The sequence below is a fragment of the Aspergillus terreus genome, genomic scaffold, assembly GCF_000149615.1.
Source record: "Aspergillus terreus NIH2624 scaffold_1 genomic scaffold, whole genome shotgun sequence".
Lineage (NCBI taxonomy): Eukaryota > Fungi > Ascomycota > Eurotiomycetes > Eurotiales > Aspergillaceae > Aspergillus > Aspergillus terreus.
The window spans coordinates 321,507-342,017 of record NT_165972.1 but is presented as its reverse complement, the minus strand read 5'-3'; the positions used below and the strand labels follow the sequence as shown (position 1 = coordinate 342,017).

Genomic DNA, 20,511 nt, shown 5'->3' with positions numbered 1-20,511 from the left:
AGTAGTCGCGATGTCAACACATCCGTCCAAAGAGAAAATCCTTCACGATTGGGGAACTCGAAAACTCGGGGTTGAGGAGGACACAACTTGCATGGGAATTAGTCGACCATGTACAAGCATAGGAAACCGTTGTACTCACTTCAGGAAATATTCCAGTCCGACACGACGGGATTCGAGGAAAGAGGGACGAAATTTGACTGGAACTTGTCAGCCCTTGAGACTATATGAGGAGCTCTGGTGCCGTACAGAGTACACTTTTCGGAGGAAGGGCAGGGAGAGCATTTCTGGCATAGGGAAATGATGCTACCAACTGGCGTCGTAGGTCATCAAATTCCGAGTATCTGGACGTCTCAGTAGGCGGTCAAGTGTATGTACAGTCGTGAGGCATACCTCATGCGAATGGTGATGGGTCCTCCCTAGCTATCGTTAGATAAAAACAATAATTGAGAGGTTGGTTTGCGGCAACGTACCTCCAGAGTTTGTATGGTGCAGTTCCAGACCACATATGCTCCGATGCCAGTCTTTCCCTGCACGACGACGTGGTCATCGACCGATACGCTGCGGGCCCATAGGCCGCGGCTGGTCTCTGAATTGGGATCCTCGGTGTGGTCCTCTAGGGTAATGGGTGGCAGGGGCTCGAGGGAGGTTTGGGAGGTGCGCGATGCATTGCGGTGATGGCTCCAGTATGGGGGAACTATGCCGGAGACCGGACGGTCCTTGGAGGAGCCATTGGCATGGGTTGGGTTCGCAGTGGGATCGGCCGGATGGTGAGGGCTGGAGGCGTTGCGGGGAGGCGAGGAGGATGGGAGCCGAGGCGGCAGACCAGTCACCTCATTCGCTGGCTCCATCCATCTAGATGTCCGACGTGGGGGATAGGCAATGGGATGGATGGGACGGATGGATGTTGGGGGCGGCAGTGTGGAAGCCGGATTGCTAATAATAACCAACAGCAGTGGCGGCGGGCAACTGCAAGGATCAACAATTGATGGGAGAGCACTCCGTACAGTACGGTAGAGAGTAGGGGCTAGTAAAGTGTGGTTCACGAGGGGTCTGTGTTTGGTGTCAGACGTAGCGGGATATGCAGCCGACGAGAAGAGGAGATGCGGAGTCTGAGGGAGACTGATAAGATACCTAGTTGGAAGAGAGGAGGATGGAGCCGACAGGAATCTGCCGGATGGAGCAGGAGAGTCACCTGACGCCAAGGGCCCAAAGAGGCAACTCATTCTTCCCCACACACCACACTTCTACTTTACAGTACTCCTAACAATTATCTATGTATCTACTCAGAGTACTGGACTTATACCCTTACGTCGATGCACTCTTCTTATCTCTATCTTCTTTCACAAGAAATGAATTGAACGCACCACCATCTTTCTTGTCTTGTGTCTCACTCCTGACTCCAAAGCACCATCATGCGGTGTCAAGGGTCTACGCTAGCAAAAGCCAAGAGCGTCAGGGTCCAATGGCACCGGCCCGACCAAGCGTGAAAAGTGAGACATGCCCCAGCTGTCTAGTTAGTTATCAGTCCGTCCGTCTTCCAACTTTTGCCGGCTCGGTGGCATTCCAAGACATTCCAACCGTTACACTCTCATGTGAGCCTTTGCCATGCCTTGGAGGAGGCAAAATGCCCGAGATATGCAGTTTGCTACTAAAGATAGACCACTTGCACGAAGATACGAAGGATTTCGTCCGTCAATCGGCAGGCTCCGGATCGACGTATCTCCCTGCTGGAGACAGATACATACCTAGGTAGGCAGCTAGGCAGAATATGTACTCTGTACTGTATTGATTTCTTTTAATTGAAGGAAATGAAGAAATGACTCACGTTCCCCAATCTCCCTTCTCCCTAGCCCAGCCAGCGGTTTCAGATGTCCTCGGATAGGGGCAGAGTAGGACATACTCCGGGAATCCACTCAAACCATCTAGTTTACATGAAGCCGTCGGTTCGTTTGGAGCTTAGGAGAAAATAGCGCCGCCACCCCAACCTCTTTAGGCCGGAGGTCAAGTGGTACGGCGTCGCACTGTCTTTTTCTTTCCAGCTGGACGCTTCTTCAAAACCCATCGACTGCCCATTGTCAGACATCTTCCTCTCATCTTCCTCTCATCTCTTCCCTCTCACTACCTCTGACTCTGACAGACAAAGCAATATCTTGGCTACCGAAGCGGTTGTTTCCCTTTTTCCCAAACAGGTAAGACCATGAACCATAAATGATCCGTCTCAATTCTCCTAACTCTCAACAGAACCCTCCTCCCTGACCTCTCTCACCTTCACACCCACCTCACAAGCACAATGCGTCTCCTCCAATCTCTGACAGTCCTCGGCGTGGTCGGCCTCGCCCACAGCCAGACCAACTTCACCTTCAACGCCGGCGACATCGACTCCTCCACCAGATGTACCTACCATCCCTCCCACCTCTCTACCAATTCCCCAAACTAACTTCATCAAGCCTACTGGTGCCAACAACAAACCTCCACCTGCCCCCTCCTCTGCCTCCAGATGCCCGGAGCATCCAGCAACCCCTCCGCCAACACCTGCGACTCCGTAAGCTTTTCCCTTTACCCCCAATCTGTGCCCATCACTCCTAATACTGACATCAATCGATAGAAATCCCTCTCCTACAACTGCATCTGCAGCAACGGCCAATCCCCCAATGCCTCCGAATACAGCCAGACCATCCCCTACTTCATCTGCACCGAGCAGAACAACCAGTGCGTCGCCCGCTGCAGCGCCGCAGACTCCGCCTGCCAGTCGGCCTGCCGCACCGACCATCCCTGCGGCGCGCAGAATCCCCAGCGGTACAACACTACCTCCACCTCGGCGAGTGTGCCGGCCGCCACGACCTCGCTGCCGCCGTTTACTGGCACGCCGGATGAGGGTGCTGCTGTGAGGTATATGGCTGGTATGGGGCAGGTGTATGGGCTTGCGGTTGTTGTCGGGGGTTTCCTTGCTGGGTTTAGGATTCTGTTGTAAGGGTGGGTTGGCTTCAGCGTTTGGGTGTTCTGCATGTTCATATTGTTTAATTCGGTAATAATAATTGCATGGCATGTCCGGTATGTTTGTGTGGGGTATAAGGAGTTCGTGCATTTGCTATTGATATCAAGAACTGTGAACTGTGAACGCCGTGAACCACTAGTCACCATCCGAAAGATATAAAGACACGACTAACTGCACCATACGCCGTAACCACCTACTCCACACTACCCCCAAGAACCCCAGCACAGAACCACTAGGCAATAACCCGCTAATCACAAACAAGACAGCACCACACAACCCATCAAGGCTCAATCTCCACCAGCACCCGCAAATCCCCATCCATCCAGTCGATATTCCCCGCCGATAACAGCGCAATCGTCCATTCGCCGTCGTTCTGCACGGGCGTCAGACCATCCGGAAGCCACACCTTGACCTTCCAGTTCGCGGACGGGTTCCAGTTCGTCTGCGCGAGGGCCGAGTCCGCCGGCGGGATGCCGGGGAGCGAGTCGCCGAACCGGCGGATCAGGAGCTGCTTCATCGTCTCCATGTCAGAGCACTGCGCAGCGGAGAGGTCGACGCGCGGCAGGATGCGTTTCCCGTGCTGCATGATGTTGATGCGGAGGGTGATGGCTCCCTGCGGGGCGCTGGTGGAGGTGTTGGCGAAGCCGGGGAGCGAGGGGGTTGCCGAGGGCTGGAATGGCTGCGTCTGGTCTTCGGGGGCGGCGGTGGAGGCGTCTTTGGTGGCGAGGTTATCGCGGATGATGCGTGAGACGTCGCGGGTGATACTGCTTGCACTGGAGGGGGTTAGTGAGAGTCATAACGGACGGTGATTGAAACGTACAATTCGTTGCGCGCGGCTCGGCTGCGCTCTCCGATCCGCCACCGCAGGTCGTGGGTTGCCTCCGACTCCAGGATTCGTTGCAGATTCCCGTCTTCACACGGCGTGGGACAGTCGTAACCGCCGTTGTGGACCACTTGGTAGTGGCTGTCCACCGCAGCGACGAGACCGCGCCAGTCGGGCTGTTGCAGACCAGACAACTGCCACAGATTGTCGAGCTCGTAGTTCTGGTTGTATGTGTCGTATGACTTGGCGATGGAGTTCCAGTCAGTAGGGTAGCCGTCGAGCAAGAGGTCGGTCAGGTTCATCTCGGGAGGCTGAGAGCTGGCGCGCATGGGATACGGTATTGAAGACAGAGAAGCCTGCGGTGCTGAGAGTGCAGGGTGAGTGGTGGAGAACGGAGACTGCGAAGAAGGATACCCCTCGTGCATATGGTGGTGCGTGTGCATCTGGAGGTGGTCCTCGACGGGGAACTTCGGCGGACTGGCGCTGTTGAAGTTCTGAAGACTATCTTCGGTCTTCCGTCGTCTTCGTTCTTCTGCGCCGCCTTTCCTCGTCTCGACCGCGTACTGCCGCTGGCGCTCATTCGTGACCATCCGCCTCAGCAGCGGAATGACCAAGGAGATGATCTTCTGCGAATCCCGCGGCCATACATACGTCCTCGGGCCCATGCCTTCATTGACGACGTTCTCCCCGAAGAACCGCTCGCCATGCCCCTCCACTTCCAGGAAATGGCGCACGCAGTTCCAGAGCCGCAGTTTCACCATCTCCGTATCTCCCTTCCCCCGTTGTCCAACACACTCTCTCCGCTCCGGGTGCTTGTCGTCCAGCATGTACGACTTCGCAGCAGCCTGTAGATGCAGAAAGTTCTCTGGGGATAGCTCAAGCGACGCAAACAACTTCGACATCGGCGGGCGAGTATACTTCTTGTTGCTCGAGGGCTGACGGAACAAGGCCGCCGCGGAATGTACCCCCACAGCACGAGCTTCGTTCAAGGCTTCCGGCGGCGGAGGCTCGGTGCGCATAGCAAGGCTCTCGCCGTAATGATGAGGAGGCGCATGATGCGCAGGCTGGTGCTGGGAGATCGGGTGCCCGATCCCGGCGGCGGACGCCGTCAACGCCGGGTCGAGGGGTCCGTCGCCTCTCTTCCGTTTTTTCGACACACTCCTCGACAAGCCAGACGACGCGTGGTCATTCCCCGCAGACCGCAGATGCCGTCCAGCGTTCAAGCCCGGATTGAAGTTGGTGTCGAAACTGTCATCCTCCATGTGCATCTCCGCAGCATACCCATCAAGGTGGTGTTGATGTCCAGCTGCATTGGCCGCAGCCGCCGCGGCGGCCGCAGCAGCCCATTCCGAGACATCTTGACCGGCCGCCGCAGTGGCAGCTTCGACCAGCCCTGCGAGTTGGTTCTCATTCGGTGCGTACCCCGTATTCCCCAGGTTTGTATTTGGGTCGATATTCGATGACGGCGCCTGAGTGGCGGCGAAGTCGGCGGCCGTAGTCGACGGGTGTTGGTTGGATGTTGGTGTAGACGTCATGCCGATGGTGGGGAGTAATATCGATATCTCACGAAATCGCGTCGTCGGTGTTCAAGATAGCGCTCATACAGCTGTAGGCGCAACCAATCGTTTTGCTGCTAATCAGCTACACGGCGATCCGCGCGGTGATATTGACGACGTGGTTCGGTACAAGTCGCGACGACCAAGACGCTTCGAAGAATTCCGATCGCCTCTTAATCGCAATTACCTATGGCACAGGCTCTGTCGATTCGACAACGCGTCGCTCTCAAATCCCGTTTGCCATAGATGAAGCCGGTCTTCGATGCGCAATAGTCCGCACTAGGTCCTTGGTAGTCAAAGACCAAAACAACACCTCGGAAGTTGGTTCGGTGTTCGCACGGCCACTATGCGCGGTCACAACGATACCTGCAGCACTATGGCAGCTAGACACCCCGGGTCTTGTCGCAAATAGATCGCGCGACTTGCGATAAGTTAATCAATCAGATTGCTTGATTGGGGCGCGGATGACGTTGTTTGCGTGGTTTGAAGGATGGGCAGACAGTGCAAACTCTGATGGAAGTCACGCTCCCCAAGCAACCGTTCCGCATTCCGGAGACGCTCCATTTGGAGGGAAACTCCGAGCACGTGATCAGTGCCACCATACTCATTGTTAGGTCGAGAAGAGTCCTATATTCTCATCCAAGTTGGGTATTCTCATAATCTATTCAACATCACCCTATCAATTTGGGGCCTGCCAAATTGTCACGCTATAGGTATCCATACATATCAAGCAACCCAGCCGTATCAACACCAGACCCAAGCAAAAGCACAAAGTAAGCACATAAGGTCTGTAAGCAGCAACCGTATCTATAAAGGGCAAGCCATGGTGCGCCCGATCCCAATGCAGAGGCGGAAATATAGACAAGAAATAACAAGCCGTGGTGTTCAGTCACCATCAGGCTGGAGATCAGGAGACCGTGGATCATCAGAATCCATCTCCCTCTTTCCATGGTCTTCCCGCTTCTTTTGCCCTTGCCTTTGGATCTTCTCCGCGCAGGGTGGCATTCACCAATAGCTCCGCGATCAAGCTTTCTTTTTCGACAATCTTTTCCTCCAACTCGATGTCCTTGCCGGGCTCAGGGACATTCAATTTGCTGCTTTGACCGAGAGTGCCTCGCATTCGTGCCAGTTCAATAGACTCTGCGCGGCTCCGCCAATGCTTGAGCTCCTCCTCCAGGTCGTTCTTCTGGAAACCCAGCCCGCGGTATGCATCGTATTCGTCCTCGCCGCCGAAACAGATCCCGTATCCATCGCAGTAGCAGACATTCTCCTTCGGACAGACGACGTTCTCGCCGGTGAACACCACATGCCAGAGGTACTCCCAGATGCGCCCGGAGATGTAGTCGCTCAGTTCCGTCCGCAGGATCCAGTCGCGGTAGTAGACGAAGCGCGCCTTCGGGATAGACAGAATGCGCTCACGCGAGACGGCGAACTGCGCACAGCAGGGCTGCGCGAGCACGTCCGGGATGGGGTGATCCGGGAAGATCTCACCCCACGATTTCGCCAACATGGTCTCCTCCTGCTTGGACTCGTCTTCCTCCAGGGTGCCGGGGTGCAACCAGTCGGGACACCCGGGGGCCCAGGTGCAGCGGAGATTCATGTATCCTTCGCGGATGATGCGCGCCGGGTTCAGCCGGCGCAGCATCTCCGCCGCGTTCCCGTCAAAGATCTCATCGTTATGCCAGGCGAACTGGTGCGAGTGCATAAAGGCAATGATATCCGGTAGGTTATCGTAATGCTCGATGATGTAACTCAGATAGACCATGACTTCGTGACCCTTGTTTCTCGGGGGGTGGAGCGGCGCAGACGGGTCATCCACCACGTACACGGCCGATTGCCAGTCGGGGGAGCTCGAGTTCAATCCACGTGGTGTCCTCTAGGTCGGCCTGGGGGACCACCAGCATCTTCGTATATGTCGCCCCCGGGGGTTTCGGGACCCCGGGGGCGTAGTGCGGTCGGGGGGCGTAGGGTTCTTTCGTGACATAGTCGTCACCCTTGGTGATGTTAAAGCGACCGCTTGGGGTGGGAGAGGGGTTTGCGACGAGTTCCCCGAGGCCCACTGACTGCGGTACCCGTCGCCATTGTCGCGATAGACTGTTGACGGTGTACAGAAGGCAGACGAAGAAAGCCAGGCCGAGGAGGGGAATGGCCCGGCGTGAGGAAATCATGGACAAGAAGGGTATCGGTGAATATTAATACAGAGGGAAGATAAAGGATAAGGCGACCTGCTGCGAATTCGCGACAATGTGAGCGTAGCGTTCAGTGTAGCGGACAGGACATGGGGTACTGGATTAGGGTGACTAGGATGGACCGATGGAGAGCGGGAGAATGGAGGTTATGGCACTTGAGAAGACTAGGAAGAAATGCAAGATAGACTGGTGCGACGGAGAAACTTACAATCAACCTAAGAAGAGGGGACCACCATGGAACCGTGCATCCAGGATGTCGTCAAGACCAGTTTGTCCAACACCAGGATGTGGATCGGATGCGACGCTAGGGTTGAGGGGAATGACGGAGGAGGATTGAGTTAAGGAGGGGAGGAAGAGGAGAAAAAGGAAGACCGACGGTGGAAAAAGGCGTTCTCCGTCAAGAGAGAGATCAAGAGAGAGATCGAGAGAGAGAGGATGTTGGAGTGGGCGTTAATTTAACTACTGGGCCCCCCGACGGGACGCTGGCGTCAGCACTGATGACGACGAGCCACTCTATGATAACTACCACTGACTTTGGGGGTGTAGGGTCATTCTCGTCCATCCAACCGGACTTATAAATATGACATTGACCATTGGACTTCAAACTCATCCAACATTTACTCAATTGGCCGTTCTCCCCGTCTTCTCATGTGTTAAGTGTTCTTCTTTGATGCAAGCCATCATGGCGATCCCCCTGGCGGTCCCTCTTTTTCTCCAGCAACCACCACCCGTCGTTCCTCCAAGTGGCAACTTCTCCGTCAACCGTCTGCGCATTATGCTGGGGTAGAGAACTGATATGTACATACTCGTCGAGATGTCCAACACAAGCAACTTGGGTATGTTATTTTGAACTCGCTCTGTAAAACCCCCAATGAATAAAAAGAAAACAAAAACGCCGGTATCAACGCTGATCTCCCAATGGATAGGAATGAACTCAGAAATACAAGCTCCCAAAGAGAAGGTATGAACAGACTAAAAATACGGGAACGTTGAAAGTGTAGAAAATACATTCATCATCAAACCCCATCGTCTACCGCATCTTCCACCGTAGGCACCCGCGCCTTGCCCTTGGAAGGGGAGGATGAGGTTTGTTCTCCGTCGATACCACTTCCCTCGACGGTAGACGTCGGCCCGGCCTTCTCACTCTGAGTCTCCGCTGCCACGTCCGTCCAATCGTTCGACGGGGCGACGTCATTTTGGCTGACAGATGCCGGTGTCGCATTCGACTGCCAGTTCGGCAGGTCTTGCGGAACAGATTCGGTGAATGTTCCCGCCCCATCGCTCCTCTCGTGGCCGGACTGCGCTTCTTGCGCAGGCGTAGATTGCGCGCCCGCATTGGTCTCGGGGCTCGGTGCCGGTTGACTAGATTGCGGAACAGGCATCGAAAGGCTGGAAGGCGAGATTCCGCTGGCAGAGTGCAAAGGCGTCAGGGTCCAGCCGGGCGGAAGGCTCAGTCCCTCAGGAAGACGACTGTCGTCGGATTCCATGGCCGTTGCGCGGGGTTCAAACTGTTGGTGGCGTGTCGAAGTCGATGTTGTGGGCGTTGGAGGAACCGGCGCAGTGGAAAAGGGGCTTTGAGCGGAGTTGGAGGTATTCCCGGTCAGGGTGCGAAGCCGATGGAGCTCAGCCTGTAACAAGCGGACCAAATGTAGGTGGTCCGCGGCCACGCGCAAGCTGCTGATCTCCCGGAGAATATGTTCCTCCATCATGTCCAATTGCATGTGGATGTCAGTTGCAATGTGGGTGGGAGTTCGTACGGACTGTGTCGGAGGTGGGGGTGGCCGGCCAAATCCAAAACCGAAACCGATCTGTCGCGCATTAGGATGTTGATTGTTGAGTGGTGGCAATGGTGCATTGCCCTGGTGAATCTGCTGGTGGAGGTTTTGGAAAAGGTCACCTCTGCCGGCACCGAATCCAACCCGAAACGGGCCAAATTGATACACTCGGGCACGAGGGCGCCCATCGCCGGCCCCTCCTGGCTGTTGGTTTGCGCCCGGTATGTTTGGAGCCTGACCGGGAGTGTCCGCTTGACCACCAGGACGAGCGGGGGCAAGAACCGGACGCCGACACGTCGGGCAATTCTGTTGCCTTTCTAACCAGCTCCGAAGACACGCGAAGTGCAAGATATGGCCACAAGGCAACTTCTTGGGGCGAAGTCTCTCGGAGACACGGGCTCTTGGTTGACCAGCGCCGTCTGCAGGCTGTTGCCACGGAGTCATCTCCTCGCGGCAGATAATGCACACTTCCTCCCGGGTGACCTCCTCGGCGGTTGCATCGGGATACCGTTCGTTCATATCGCGGGTCGCGTTGCGGTATCGCATGAAGTCCATGATTCGTCGGCCAAAAGAGCGGATGGTAACCACGACGTCGCGCAGAATATGGATGGGGAGACCGTAGAACGTGAACAGGATGGCGAAGAAAGTGAGATACACCGTGAGCTTCAGGAAATCGGTGAGAAGATCAAGGTAGAAGACCCAGCGACCTTTCTCCTCCCAGCCGGGAACATCCAGCTCCATCTCATCGATGTCATTCTCGTCCGGGAGGTTGGTGGGCGGACTGCTTTCGCCAGCCTGGGCGGCTCGTCTGATGGCCTCGGCTCTCTCTACTCTTATTTCTCGACGCCGCTCCTCCACCTTCGCCTTCATCTGTTGACGGGTGATGTAGATTTCAACCAGGGCAATGGCGTACCTGGCCGCGGTCGAGCTGGACAAAAATGGTCAAGATGGCGAACTCGAAGCCAAACATGACCATCATGTCCGGTCGCGCCTGTTCCAGGACCGTTGTGATGCAGTACCGCAACAAGAAGGCGTTGAACATGACGGACAAGAGCAACGAAATCGACAGCCGGGTGTGGAACAACCGAGGATTCGCCGGCGGCTGCTGTTCCAAAAACTCCACGCGACCCTCACTAATCCAGCCCCAAACCTTGCCCACCAGCAGACAGACGAACATGACCAAGAACCAGGCGCCGAGCTCCCCCCGGAAGATCGTCATCGCCAGGCAGGTCTCCGTTATCGCGAACCATGCTTTTTCGTACAGTTGCTCGGTCTCGATCGGTCGTAGGGGTCCGTAGAGTAGTCGCTGAAGCCAGAAGAGGAGAAATCCCACCGCAAGGAGGCAGACATTCGTCAGGATCTACAATGTGGTGAGCACGAGGATGCGGAGATAGCTTCCGGAACAAACCTACCATTAGATTGGCGCTGCTTTGGGATAAGTACACGCAGGCAGAGTAGAAATTCGCCCTCTGATGCAGTGCTTTGAGGAAAACACCGGTGGCCAGAGCCACTGAGGCCTGTCGAACCTATCAATATCTGGCATCCAAGCCGACGTCAATCACGCCTCCATGCGGGTCACTTACCCCAGCATACGCGGCTAATCTCATAGCTACAGAGTGAAAGACGTGGGCAAAAAGCCCAAAGTCATTGGACGTGCAGTATATTGGCTGGGGGGTCCAAAACCTCCTCAACGGCACATTGATGAGAAATTGAAACGGGGAGAGAGAGGAATGCGAAGAGAAGAGCGAACAATATGGGGGGGAGTTCTGGACAGCTATCCATCATTATTCATCCCACCGCCCGCGGAATCTTACGTCAGCGGATACACAATGAATCCATTGTTCTTCCGGATGGCATGACTATTGCCCTAAAGACTTTATGATACAATTAATACAATTATTTTGTATCCTTTGTGATCTTTCTTCTGGCTGACAGCTCATCGAAATGTATCCCCAGGTAAAGCTCTACCGACCAGTACACAGCTGATCTTCCTCGGGCCGCTCTTCTCCACGTTCACAAACATATGGAGGACACGGTCATGTGATCTGACGGCATCAAACAACTCCCTCAACTTCCATACTCCCTTAGTTCTTCCACATTCCTCCCAGAACCTGATCCATCCTACGGCTGTGCATCCTCTTTCTGCTGGCCAAGGATATATACAACCTCAGGTTTCTATGTTAACAGACCCAATGGGCGTGTAGGGCAATGACTGTACAACGCCCTCTGTTCACCGCCAGCCGTACCCAGACGCTGACCTACCTCCTGGCCGTCTGCCCCTTCTCCATTGCCTTTCTGGTTTTTGTCAATTCTTCTGTCTCATTCGTGGTTACAGAGTTAATTGGCATACCGGAGGGAGAGGGAGATGCTGTTGGAACGCTTGGGTTCGCCGATGAATTGCTTGCGCTGGCCGCTTGTCCCCTGTGGGGTGTACTATCGGATCGGATAGGCGTCCGACATGTAAGCACAGCCCGACCCCGTTCAATAACAATTGTAGTATGCTAACCCACCTAGACATGTGTTGCTGGTTATGGCATTATTGCGCTCGCGCTGTTCTTGTTCGTTCAGGCCAAGAATGTCTATCCCCAACTACTTCTCGGGAGACTGCTGTTCAGCGTCGGAGGTGCTGCAGTTTCGACCATGGTCACTGCCGTTCTACCAGCAGTCACCGGGAGAAATCGTGAACAGGAATTCCATGCGTCCTTGGCTCAAGAACCACATCACCCACGGGACAGTGTCGCCCAGCCCACTTCCGCCCCAGATGCTGGTCGTCAACGCAACACGTACACTCCCTCTTCTCGGCTAGCTGGGTTCGTTGGTGCCTGTGCTGGATGCGGTGCGCTCGTATCCCTCGTAATCTTCCTTCCCCTTCCCGCTCGGTTCCAGAAATGGGGGCTATCCCCGCCGCAGGCCATCCAATACAGTTACTACCTCGTGGGTGCTGTAGCTCTTCTTATCAGCGTCTGCTGTCTGATCGGTCTTCGAAACCTTCCTGGAGAGGAGGACAAGTCTTGGAACTCCCTCTGGGCGTCACACAATGAGTCGCCGGAGACCGCCCTCAGCGGCCCATCATGCGCCGTAGGCGGCCGATCCCGGTATCCTTACTTAGACCAGCTTGGAGCAGCCGTCGCACTAGGGTTCCGACATCGCGATATCTTCATCGGCTATCTTGGCGGGTTCGTGGCACGGGCATCATCTGTCGGGATTTCTCTCTTCATCCCGCTTGCCGTCAACCATTACTACCGAAAATCGGGTCTCTGCGACGACAACAGTCGCGATGGGTCGAGCCCCGGCGAGATCAAGCAGTCATGTCCGAAAGCGTACGTGCTGGCTTCCATTTTGACGGGAGTCTCGCAACTGGTTGCGTTGATTGCCGCTCCGGCATTCGGATACCTGTCGGAGCGATCGCGGCAATACCATCTTCCTCTCCTTTTTGCTTGTCTCTGCGGCACTGCCGGTTACCTGGCGTTTGGATTGATGCCCAGCCCCAACTTCACCGGGCCAGACGGAAGCGCGGGCGTCTTCGTAGTCATGGCGTTGATTGGGATCAGCCAGATCGGAGCCATCGTGTGCAGTCTTGCCGTGCTGAGCAACGGCATCCTCACCATGGACGCCAACGAGGAGATTCCGAAGCAAGTTGATGGGCCGGAGATCTCGGGCGCTGTGGAAGCGGGCCCGGGACAAATGCCTACGAACGGGGTCCATGACCCTGACGAGCAACAGCCTTTGCTGGCTAACCCTAAGAGTCACAACACCCGGCAGCTGTCGCATCTCAAAGGATCGATTGCGGGGGTATATTCGTTATATGGAGGAGCAGGCATTCTTCTCCTCACTAAGCTAGGGGGCCTCTTGTTCGATGTGCTGTCTTCGGGCTCCCCATTCTACATCATGGCCGGGTTTAATGGTGCCCTGCTTCTAGCTGGTGTTATTGGTGGCCTGGTGAGCCGTTCCAGAAAGTACTTGAATTTGGCATAGGCGTTTTATGATATCGACACGAACTTAAACTAGTAATGAACTGCGGCTTTCATATTTGTGTCCCACAAGACCTGCATCTTCACTTCCTCCACTGGGTACGATTCTCCTTTCACACCGGGGTGTGGATCACCTACCAAGGTCAGCATGGCCACCACGGTCTCCTCTACAGTCCCAAAAACCTACCAACTCAACATTATTCCCCAGCGGATCCAACACAAAAGCCCCATAGTAGTTCTCATGATACTCCGGACGGAGTCCAGGGGGTCCATGGCACGTTCCCCCGGCCGCGATAGCCGCCTTGTGGAAAGCATCAACGGTAGCTCGGTCTAGCAGCGTTCAGTATCATCGCACACAGCGGTCACTCAAAGTCGCAGGGGAGGATACGCACCCGGTGCACTAAACGCAAAGTGCACATTCTGCGGCGCGGGACCGTCTTTGATCGCGACCCAGAAGTCCGGGATCTGGCTGCCCAGACCGACGGTGCCGGGGAACTCCATGATCTTCTTGTACTTCAGCGGAGCGAGGGCGGCCAGGTACCATTCGACGGTCGACTCGAACTTGTCGGCTGGGACGAAGATGCCCAGGTGGTCGATGTTACTCCTGGGGATGTCGGTCATTTTGGATGTATGTTCTGGGATGATTGGGGAGGGTGTTATTTGAGAGTAAGTACGCTGGGATTGATGCCGTGGTGTATTTATAAGGTGTCCACGGGTATTTATAAGATGAAAGCTGTCTGAGGGGCCGGTACTTGGCGACAATCCTTTTGAGTTCTGATACGAGGCATGTCGAGTGAATATTGGTAGATGGACGCCACGATGATGCAGATGATGCGAGAGAGCTCGGGACTGTGGTTGACATATGAAACGGCGTCGGTGTTGGGCGTGTAGTTGCCTATAGTTCGTGTTCGAGGTGGGTTGAGATACTTGGCGAGATGTAACCATCTACTAGCTGTTGGCCGTTCAAGACGTTATCGTGTCGATGATGTAGCCTGGTTAGCTCACTTGGGTAGGTATATATATATCAAGCTGGATGAGCAGACGCGATAGATATGCGAGAGCAGCGGCATGAGAGCTCTGGGCCTACAAATATCTCTTTTGAGTCATCGATATGTTTACATCCCAATGATCATGAATAGGATACAATCTGTCGATCTAGAGAGAAATAGCTGACGTAGTTCATTCTGCAATGAATATGATCCGTGTTGTTCTGTCCATATTAACATGGCGTAGATGCATGCAAGTCCAACTTGAATATCAAAGAACATGTCAGATAACCGTACAATCTCCCGAACAGCATACTACAAACTAATTTTGCCCCCAAAAAACAGCGATTGGCGCAAGAAGTCAAGCACAAATGCCCAATCACACAGGTAACAGTGAGACTGCACTAGCCTGGTGTAGCCTAGGAGCGCCATCACCAACACGACTTGTGAATCCTGCACGACATCGCCAAATACCGCCAGGGGCACATTATCCTCATAAAACATCAATAGCCCCATAGAGCTTCCCACAGCCAACGTCACGCCTTACTTGTGTACCCCACACTCAGTCGTCACAGTCTCGATCCAGCATCACCACAATGCACATCCACATCCACATCGCAACGCTTGCCGCCGTCCTGGCAACTCTCACCCCCGTCCTTGCTAACGACGTCGTCACGCTTCTCGTCCCCGTCGTCGACGATGCGCCCGTCGTCGTAAAGCTCCTGGGGAGCGTACGTCTCAGTCTCTCTCCCTCTCACGCAACTAGACATAGATCTAACCCGGGGACTGGGAGCACCACAGCAAGGCCACATGACCTCCTACCGCCTCGACTGCCCATCATCCATGACGGAGTCCTGCTTCACCCCCCCGGAAGGCTACACCATAGCGCAGGGGCCCTCCAGCTTGTGGTGGAGATATTCGGCCGGCGGGTAGTAAGTGCTCCCTTTGGCTGCCGGTTTGAACTTTTGGAGGCGGCACGCTGATCGTTCGTCATGGGGAATTAAGCTCAGCGTCGGGGGACTGTGACAGCCTGTCCTCGACGGCCGTCAGCTGCGTCGCCACCCTGATTGACGGCGATCACACCCAAGTGACGCGTGAAGTGATCCCCACCGATAAATTGCCCTACCACCGCGCTACTGTCATCGCTACCGAGACCCAGGATGGCGCGGCGACTGCCGTAACGGCGTCTGCTACCACCAAGAATGCGCCGTCTGTGTCGTCTGCGACGGCGACGGCGACGGGGACGCGTACGGGGGTTACTACGGCTGCGGCATCTGCTACCGGGACGAACGCCACCGCCGCTACGCATACGACCAGCCATAATGCAGCGATGGCTTGGGCGACTGCGACCCCTATGCAGTGGGTTGTTAGGGGAGCGGCGATGGGCGTGGTTCTGGCCATGGTGTAATCTACGACCTAATCGAGGTATCGGTGGTCCTATGTAGATGTAATATGACACGAATCGGTGTATGCTAAGTAATAGTGGCAATGGACCAGAGTATTAGCTTGTTTCTCGACCACCATTCGTCATAGCACCATGCCATGTGCAATCATTCATTCCATTCGAGTCATTATCAAGTCATATCACCCATGCAGCCTAGAAGTTACCCGTCGCTCCGCGATGATACTTCGACGGCCCTCTCTCCCGCTGAGTTTTCTCGCGCACTTCCAACCCCGAATGGATGATGTTGGTCCGGAGTATCCGCAGATGCGCCTCACGGACGTACTCCGACACACTCCGCAGCGCAGCCTGCTGCACCTCCGTCCGCAAGTCGGTCTGGTTGGACACGAGAACCATTTTCTCCAGATCAATACGCGCATCCAGCGTGCCGTCCTCGATCAGACCGATCAGTTCCTGAACAAATGGCGACTTGAGATCGATAGGAGCCGCCTGCTGGCCATTGGCACCACCCGAGACGAAGATCCTCGACATGGAGTCGAGCGTCACGCGACTGAAAGGAACGAGGTACTGCTGAATAGACTTGGTGCGGATGCGCGTGAACAGCGTGCGGACGTGGCGCTGGAGATGGATATCAAGGAGATAGTCAGTGGCGTACGCTTCAAGGATCTCCAGACAGGGCTGGAATTTCGAGTTGCAGAAGAACGAGATGGCCCGGCGGATGTGCGGTTCTAGTTCGAGGAAGTTGCGGAACGAGTTGTTGTCGAGCACGCGACGCTGGAGCTCGTTGCGATCCATCGACGCCAGAGCGCAGAGCCCGCCGTACACAGCGACGTCGTTGGCCGTGATCACTTCATTGTATGAGTCCCCCAGGCTCGGGTCGGTGCCCAGAAAGGTGTTCGCTGCGTCCAGGTAATATCCCGAGTGCAGCTGAGATAGACCGAGGGCGGCGGACATCTTGGGCTGATTCTTGGCCTGCTCTTCCTGTTTCGATTGGACGTTGCGTAGCCTCTGAACATTCGACTGAACACTCAGCCAGTCACCCCGTTCAATCGCCACGTTGATGATCTTGAACAGCATGGATGCAATGTGGGTCGGTGTCGTACAGTAATCTCTCATGCGAGAATAGGCCTTGGATGCATTGACGAGATCGCCAATTTGGTGATAATGTTGCCCAAGATCCTCATTTCCCATCTGCCACAGTCAGTAAATGCTGCGCCTATCCCCCAACACAGGCGACGTACCCGTATGCTTTCTTTGATCAGATTGTTCTTGTAGCCCCGCAGTTCGTGCTCTAGCCGATCTGTCTCGGCCTTGACCATCTTTTGCATCCGATCCACCCATTCCCCATCTCGCTTGGCCTCCGGTTCATTTGGTGCAACTTCAGCGAGAGCTTGGACTGCGGACTCATATCTGGATACGTCCTTCCCTGATTTAGCTTCGGAAATTGCGGCTTTGAGTGCCTCGACAGATAGATAGGTGGAGCAAGTGCCAATGAGGTACAGCCGATTGTATCTTGTCCGACCTGCGAGAGAGATGTGAGCGAGGCGGGGCGAAAAGGCAAGGTTCAAAGGTAAGACGTACCAGTGTAGTTCGCGATGTATGATTCCAACTCGAACTTGGGTGGGTCTGCCTTGATCAGTATGGAGTATGACCTTCTTTGGCTACTGAGGGTACGTACCGTCCACCTTGACAAAGGGTGCTGCTGACGTCGCATTTCCAGTTATATTATCGAGATCGGCACCCGCACTCGGACCATGACCTGGGTAGGACGTGGACGGAGTGTCAAATGTATCGGGCGGCAGCGATTCCATCTTGCTATCTGTGCAGCACCAGGGCTGGTTGCAGGTGAATTGCTACCACGCTTGACAATTCCGTGTTGTGGCCGTTTGCCTGAATGCGAGCCCTTCGGAATTTAAAATTGAGCCACGATCTGCGCCTGACAGCCAGGAGGAGACGTGCTGTCAGCGTGGAGAAGCTGGTATGTCCGGTTCTGAGTCAACGGAGATACGAGGATGGTGCTGGTATATACCCTGAGTGAAGGAGGGAAGTATCAGGAACGGAGAGAAGAGGGGGAGGAACTAGGACCGTGGGGGTGTACAGTTGCACAGTCGAGGAGCGAGGAGCAGGCGAGGTCGAGGTTATCATGTTCATTCCATCATCATTGTGCCGCACGATATCAACAACCCCATCTCGGCCTCTTCACCGCCTTCATCACCGCCTTCGATTCTCCCCGTCGACTCCCTTCCAGTGAGGTCATTGTAGAGTGACTGAAGTAGTTGAAGTACTGGTAGATAGGATTAACGATATAAGCTCAAACAGTGAATAGTATATATCTCAACAGAGGTGCAAAAAAAGAAAGGATACGTGCCATAAAACGAAAATCACACCCCGTGGAAGCTTTCAAGTTATAGAAGCTCAGCCCTTTCCGAGTAGGCTAAGATATATCTGACGGCCCAGGACTGTTTATAGAGTCCTTGATCACTACCTATCTTCACATAAGCTAAATGCTAGCTGTTTTTCAATAGATAATAAAGGAGAGGATCCTTATAGTGAATGAAGCCTTGTAGTCATTGAATTACTGATATGAATGTTAACTGGAATCCACCTATATTCACCCATACAGGACAACGACAACTATATAATGCTCAACGGCGTTATCCAACCTTTCTAACCAACCTAGCTTGCAGTTGCATGCTCCTCGCTGCGTCTTCTACACGAACCGACATCTCCTACCAGCCAGCCAACCCCAATCTACCACAAAATGGTGGATTTCACCATCGGCTTGGAGTTGGAATCTGTCAGCTGGAAGTGACTTTGGATACTTGCCAGCAGTCAGCTCTGCACAGCAGCTCCATGTCAATAATCTGGCCGACTTTGCAAACTTCGTTGTATCCCAGTACGAAAGAACAACCAACGCCACGAGATCGCAGTGCAGTCAGATGTGGATGGGGGTGCCCATGAGAATTGCTGGGCACTCACCGACGATGTAACCATTACATCTTCGTCTAATAAATGCAGGGATTGCTCCTATTTTGTTCCGGTGTTGCCAAGGCTAATTTGAGTAAAAAGCCCATTGAAGTGGTGATTCCAAGGTTGTTTCACCGGCCTGATTGCGAGTGGATGGGCCGAATCGGTGCCCTTTCCGAACCTTTAAACGAGTGTGTACTATCGAGACAAACAAATTGTGTGGGTTCCATGTCCACCTTGCTCCGGTTGGTGGCTAGGATCTGGAGCATCTCAAAGCTCTGTGTCGTGCATTTCTGGATCTCAAGCCAGCGTTCGAGGCTATTCTTCCGGCAGAGATGCGCCATAGCTGGGCTTCATCAAGAGAAACTCTTCTACCGCTGATCTCGATATTCTTCGTCCTTTATTTCACGGCATGTGCGGATTGTTAACTCCACACCCATTGAGTGATCTCACTGCGGCAGAGCAGCAAAAGCTGGAGAGGAGGAAAGTACAGGCCGATCAGAAGAATCCCATCACCATGAAGATGAGATTCTGGTATGAACTCCGATGATGTTCCTCGACGACTACGGCCGATACGATTTTTTGTATAGGATCTTAGCATTGCGGCTCCTCTATGGGAGCTATCGGCCACACCTTAAGTGAGGTAGTATCATGGATCCAGTGGAAGGATCGATAACAAGGAGGGAATTTTGCAGTTGATTTCTTGTCGAGTTGGCGTTTTCGGCTCTGCTAAGTTGGAGAGCAATCATCAGTAGTCCTATAAATGATACCTTGCCTTCGTGGAGTTAGGCGATAGTATGCTCATGACTTTCTGGAATTCTGAATAACTACATACTGCTACCTACGCATCTTAGTCATGCAACCTTCAAGCTCCTGTAATCGACTTCTGAATTAAACCTTGCCGGGACTCTGGCTCAGAAGCTCTGTGTCGCCATCCCAAACAAACAGAAACCCCGGAATCTCTGTGTCATCATCCAGCCACGCCGTGCAGCCTTCGGCTTGGTACATTTTGGTCTCATAAGCTTCCAGCTGGTCAAGTTCTTCTTGGGTCTCGATCTTGCAGACGACCCCATCAATAGGGTGATCCGCGGCCCCTTGCACAGCTGCCGGATATTGCCCCCAATATAAGATTTCGCGGCCAAAGATGATGGCGTGGGGAAGTTCGGGTATTTCTGAGCGCTCAAGAACTCGCATCAAGGTCTCCGGATTCGTCAAGGTGCCATAGAAGAAGAACCATTTTTCGTTGAAGGGGCGATGCTCTTTGGTGTCCTCGGTTTCTAGGCTCCCAGCCCAGCGCATGAATTTCCTCACCATCAGCGAAGGAGGTGGAATGTTTGGGGGGTTTGGAGGAGTATCTTCAGCCATGCTTATCTAGGTGTTGTAGACCAAATAGCTTGACGAGTTTGCGGGACGTCAGTGGGACACATATAGCTCCGATGTGTTCTACAGGTGGAGGCCTCGATGGAGACAAGATATGAGAGTTGAGAGGATAGGGATGTAGAAGGTCATGTTTTGGGACCTATGTAGTAACTATACATCATAGGTAGTCTGTCACATGACCATAAGAGACTCCCGCACGACTTAGATCCAACGCAAGGCCCTCTATCTTATAAAACGCTTCTTATTAAGAAAATTATCTCCAGATAGTTATATCTGCATGTCGAAACAAAAGAGTATCTTGCAAGTAGGTGCTAAATACCCCTAGGGCGCACCAGGTTGATGATCTCCATTTCCTTGGATAGTTAACTTTGGCTTGCATCAAACAAAAGACGAGTCCAGACTTAGTCTAGTCAACATGGCTTCCAACATGTATGAAACACATAAAACTCCCTCCATTTTATCAGGTA

General features: G+C 54.0%; 9 protein-coding genes across 9 annotated transcripts; 2 read left to right on the top strand and 7 right to left on the bottom strand.

The window, feature by feature from the left end:
* Positions 1 to 350: 350 nt before the first annotated feature.
* Positions 351 to 1,223, bottom strand: ATEG_00114 (uncharacterized protein; the record flags this gene model as incomplete). Its single annotated transcript, XM_001210200.1, has 2 exons — positions 351 to 416; positions 471 to 1,223. 2 exons carry the CDS (start codon positions 1,221 to 1,223, stop codon positions 351 to 353), a joined length of 819 nt encoding a protein of 272 aa, XP_001210200.1.
* Positions 1,224 to 2,290: 1,067 nt separating this feature from the next.
* Positions 2,291 to 2,605, top strand: ATEG_00113 (uncharacterized protein; the record flags this gene model as incomplete). The annotated part of the gene is made up of 2 exons (XM_001210199.1): positions 2,291 to 2,393; positions 2,448 to 2,605. The coding sequence occupies 2 exons, from the start codon at positions 2,291 to 2,293 to the stop codon at positions 2,603 to 2,605; spliced, it is 261 nt and encodes an 86-aa protein (XP_001210199.1).
* Positions 2,606 to 3,275: 670 nt separating this feature from the next.
* ATEG_00112 (uncharacterized protein) lies at positions 3,276 to 5,353 on the bottom strand (the record flags this gene model as incomplete). The annotated part of the gene is made up of 2 exons (XM_001210198.1): positions 3,276 to 3,768; positions 3,816 to 5,353. The coding sequence occupies 2 exons, from the start codon at positions 5,351 to 5,353 to the stop codon at positions 3,276 to 3,278; spliced, it is 2,031 nt and encodes a 676-aa protein (XP_001210198.1).
* Positions 5,354 to 6,299: 946 nt separating this feature from the next.
* ATEG_00111 (DUF3431 domain-containing protein) lies at positions 6,300 to 7,542 on the bottom strand (the record flags this gene model as incomplete). Its single annotated transcript, XM_001210197.1, has 2 exons — positions 6,300 to 7,064; positions 7,201 to 7,542. 2 exons carry the CDS (start codon positions 7,540 to 7,542, stop codon positions 6,300 to 6,302), a joined length of 1,107 nt encoding a protein of 368 aa, XP_001210197.1.
* A 1,037-nt stretch (positions 7,543 to 8,579) lies between these two features.
* Positions 8,580 to 10,945, bottom strand: hrdA (E3 ubiquitin-protein ligase HRD1; the record flags this gene model as incomplete). Its single annotated transcript, XM_001210196.1, has 4 exons — positions 8,580 to 10,208; positions 10,252 to 10,698; positions 10,751 to 10,864; positions 10,922 to 10,945. 4 exons carry the CDS (start codon positions 10,943 to 10,945, stop codon positions 8,580 to 8,582), a joined length of 2,214 nt encoding a protein of 737 aa, XP_001210196.1.
* Positions 10,946 to 11,546: 601 nt separating this feature from the next.
* On the top strand, positions 11,547 to 13,313 carry ATEG_00109 (putative MFS transporter; the record flags this gene model as incomplete). Its single annotated transcript, XM_001210195.1, has 2 exons — positions 11,547 to 11,798; positions 11,853 to 13,313. 2 exons carry the CDS (start codon positions 11,547 to 11,549, stop codon positions 13,311 to 13,313), a joined length of 1,713 nt encoding a protein of 570 aa, XP_001210195.1.
* A 109-nt stretch (positions 13,314 to 13,422) lies between these two features.
* ATEG_00108 (VOC family protein) lies at positions 13,423 to 13,930 on the bottom strand (the record flags this gene model as incomplete). The annotated part of the gene is made up of 3 exons (XM_001210194.1): positions 13,423 to 13,443; positions 13,497 to 13,639; positions 13,702 to 13,930. 3 exons carry the CDS (start codon positions 13,928 to 13,930, stop codon positions 13,423 to 13,425), a joined length of 393 nt encoding a protein of 130 aa, XP_001210194.1.
* Positions 13,931 to 15,892: 1,962 nt separating this feature from the next.
* ATEG_00107 (COP9 signalosome complex subunit 1) lies at positions 15,893 to 17,508 on the bottom strand (the record flags this gene model as incomplete). Its single annotated transcript, XM_001210193.1, has 4 exons — positions 15,893 to 16,888; positions 16,939 to 17,219; positions 17,279 to 17,323; positions 17,376 to 17,508. 4 exons carry the CDS (start codon positions 17,506 to 17,508, stop codon positions 15,893 to 15,895), a joined length of 1,455 nt encoding a protein of 484 aa, XP_001210193.1.
* A 2,047-nt stretch (positions 17,509 to 19,555) lies between these two features.
* ATEG_00106 (gamma-glutamylcyclotransferase family protein) lies at positions 19,556 to 20,029 on the bottom strand (the record flags this gene model as incomplete). Its single annotated transcript, XM_001210192.1, has 1 exon — positions 19,556 to 20,029. The coding sequence occupies one exon, from the start codon at positions 20,027 to 20,029 to the stop codon at positions 19,556 to 19,558; it is 474 nt and encodes a 157-aa protein (XP_001210192.1).
* Between the last annotated feature and the right edge of the window lie 482 nt (positions 20,030 to 20,511).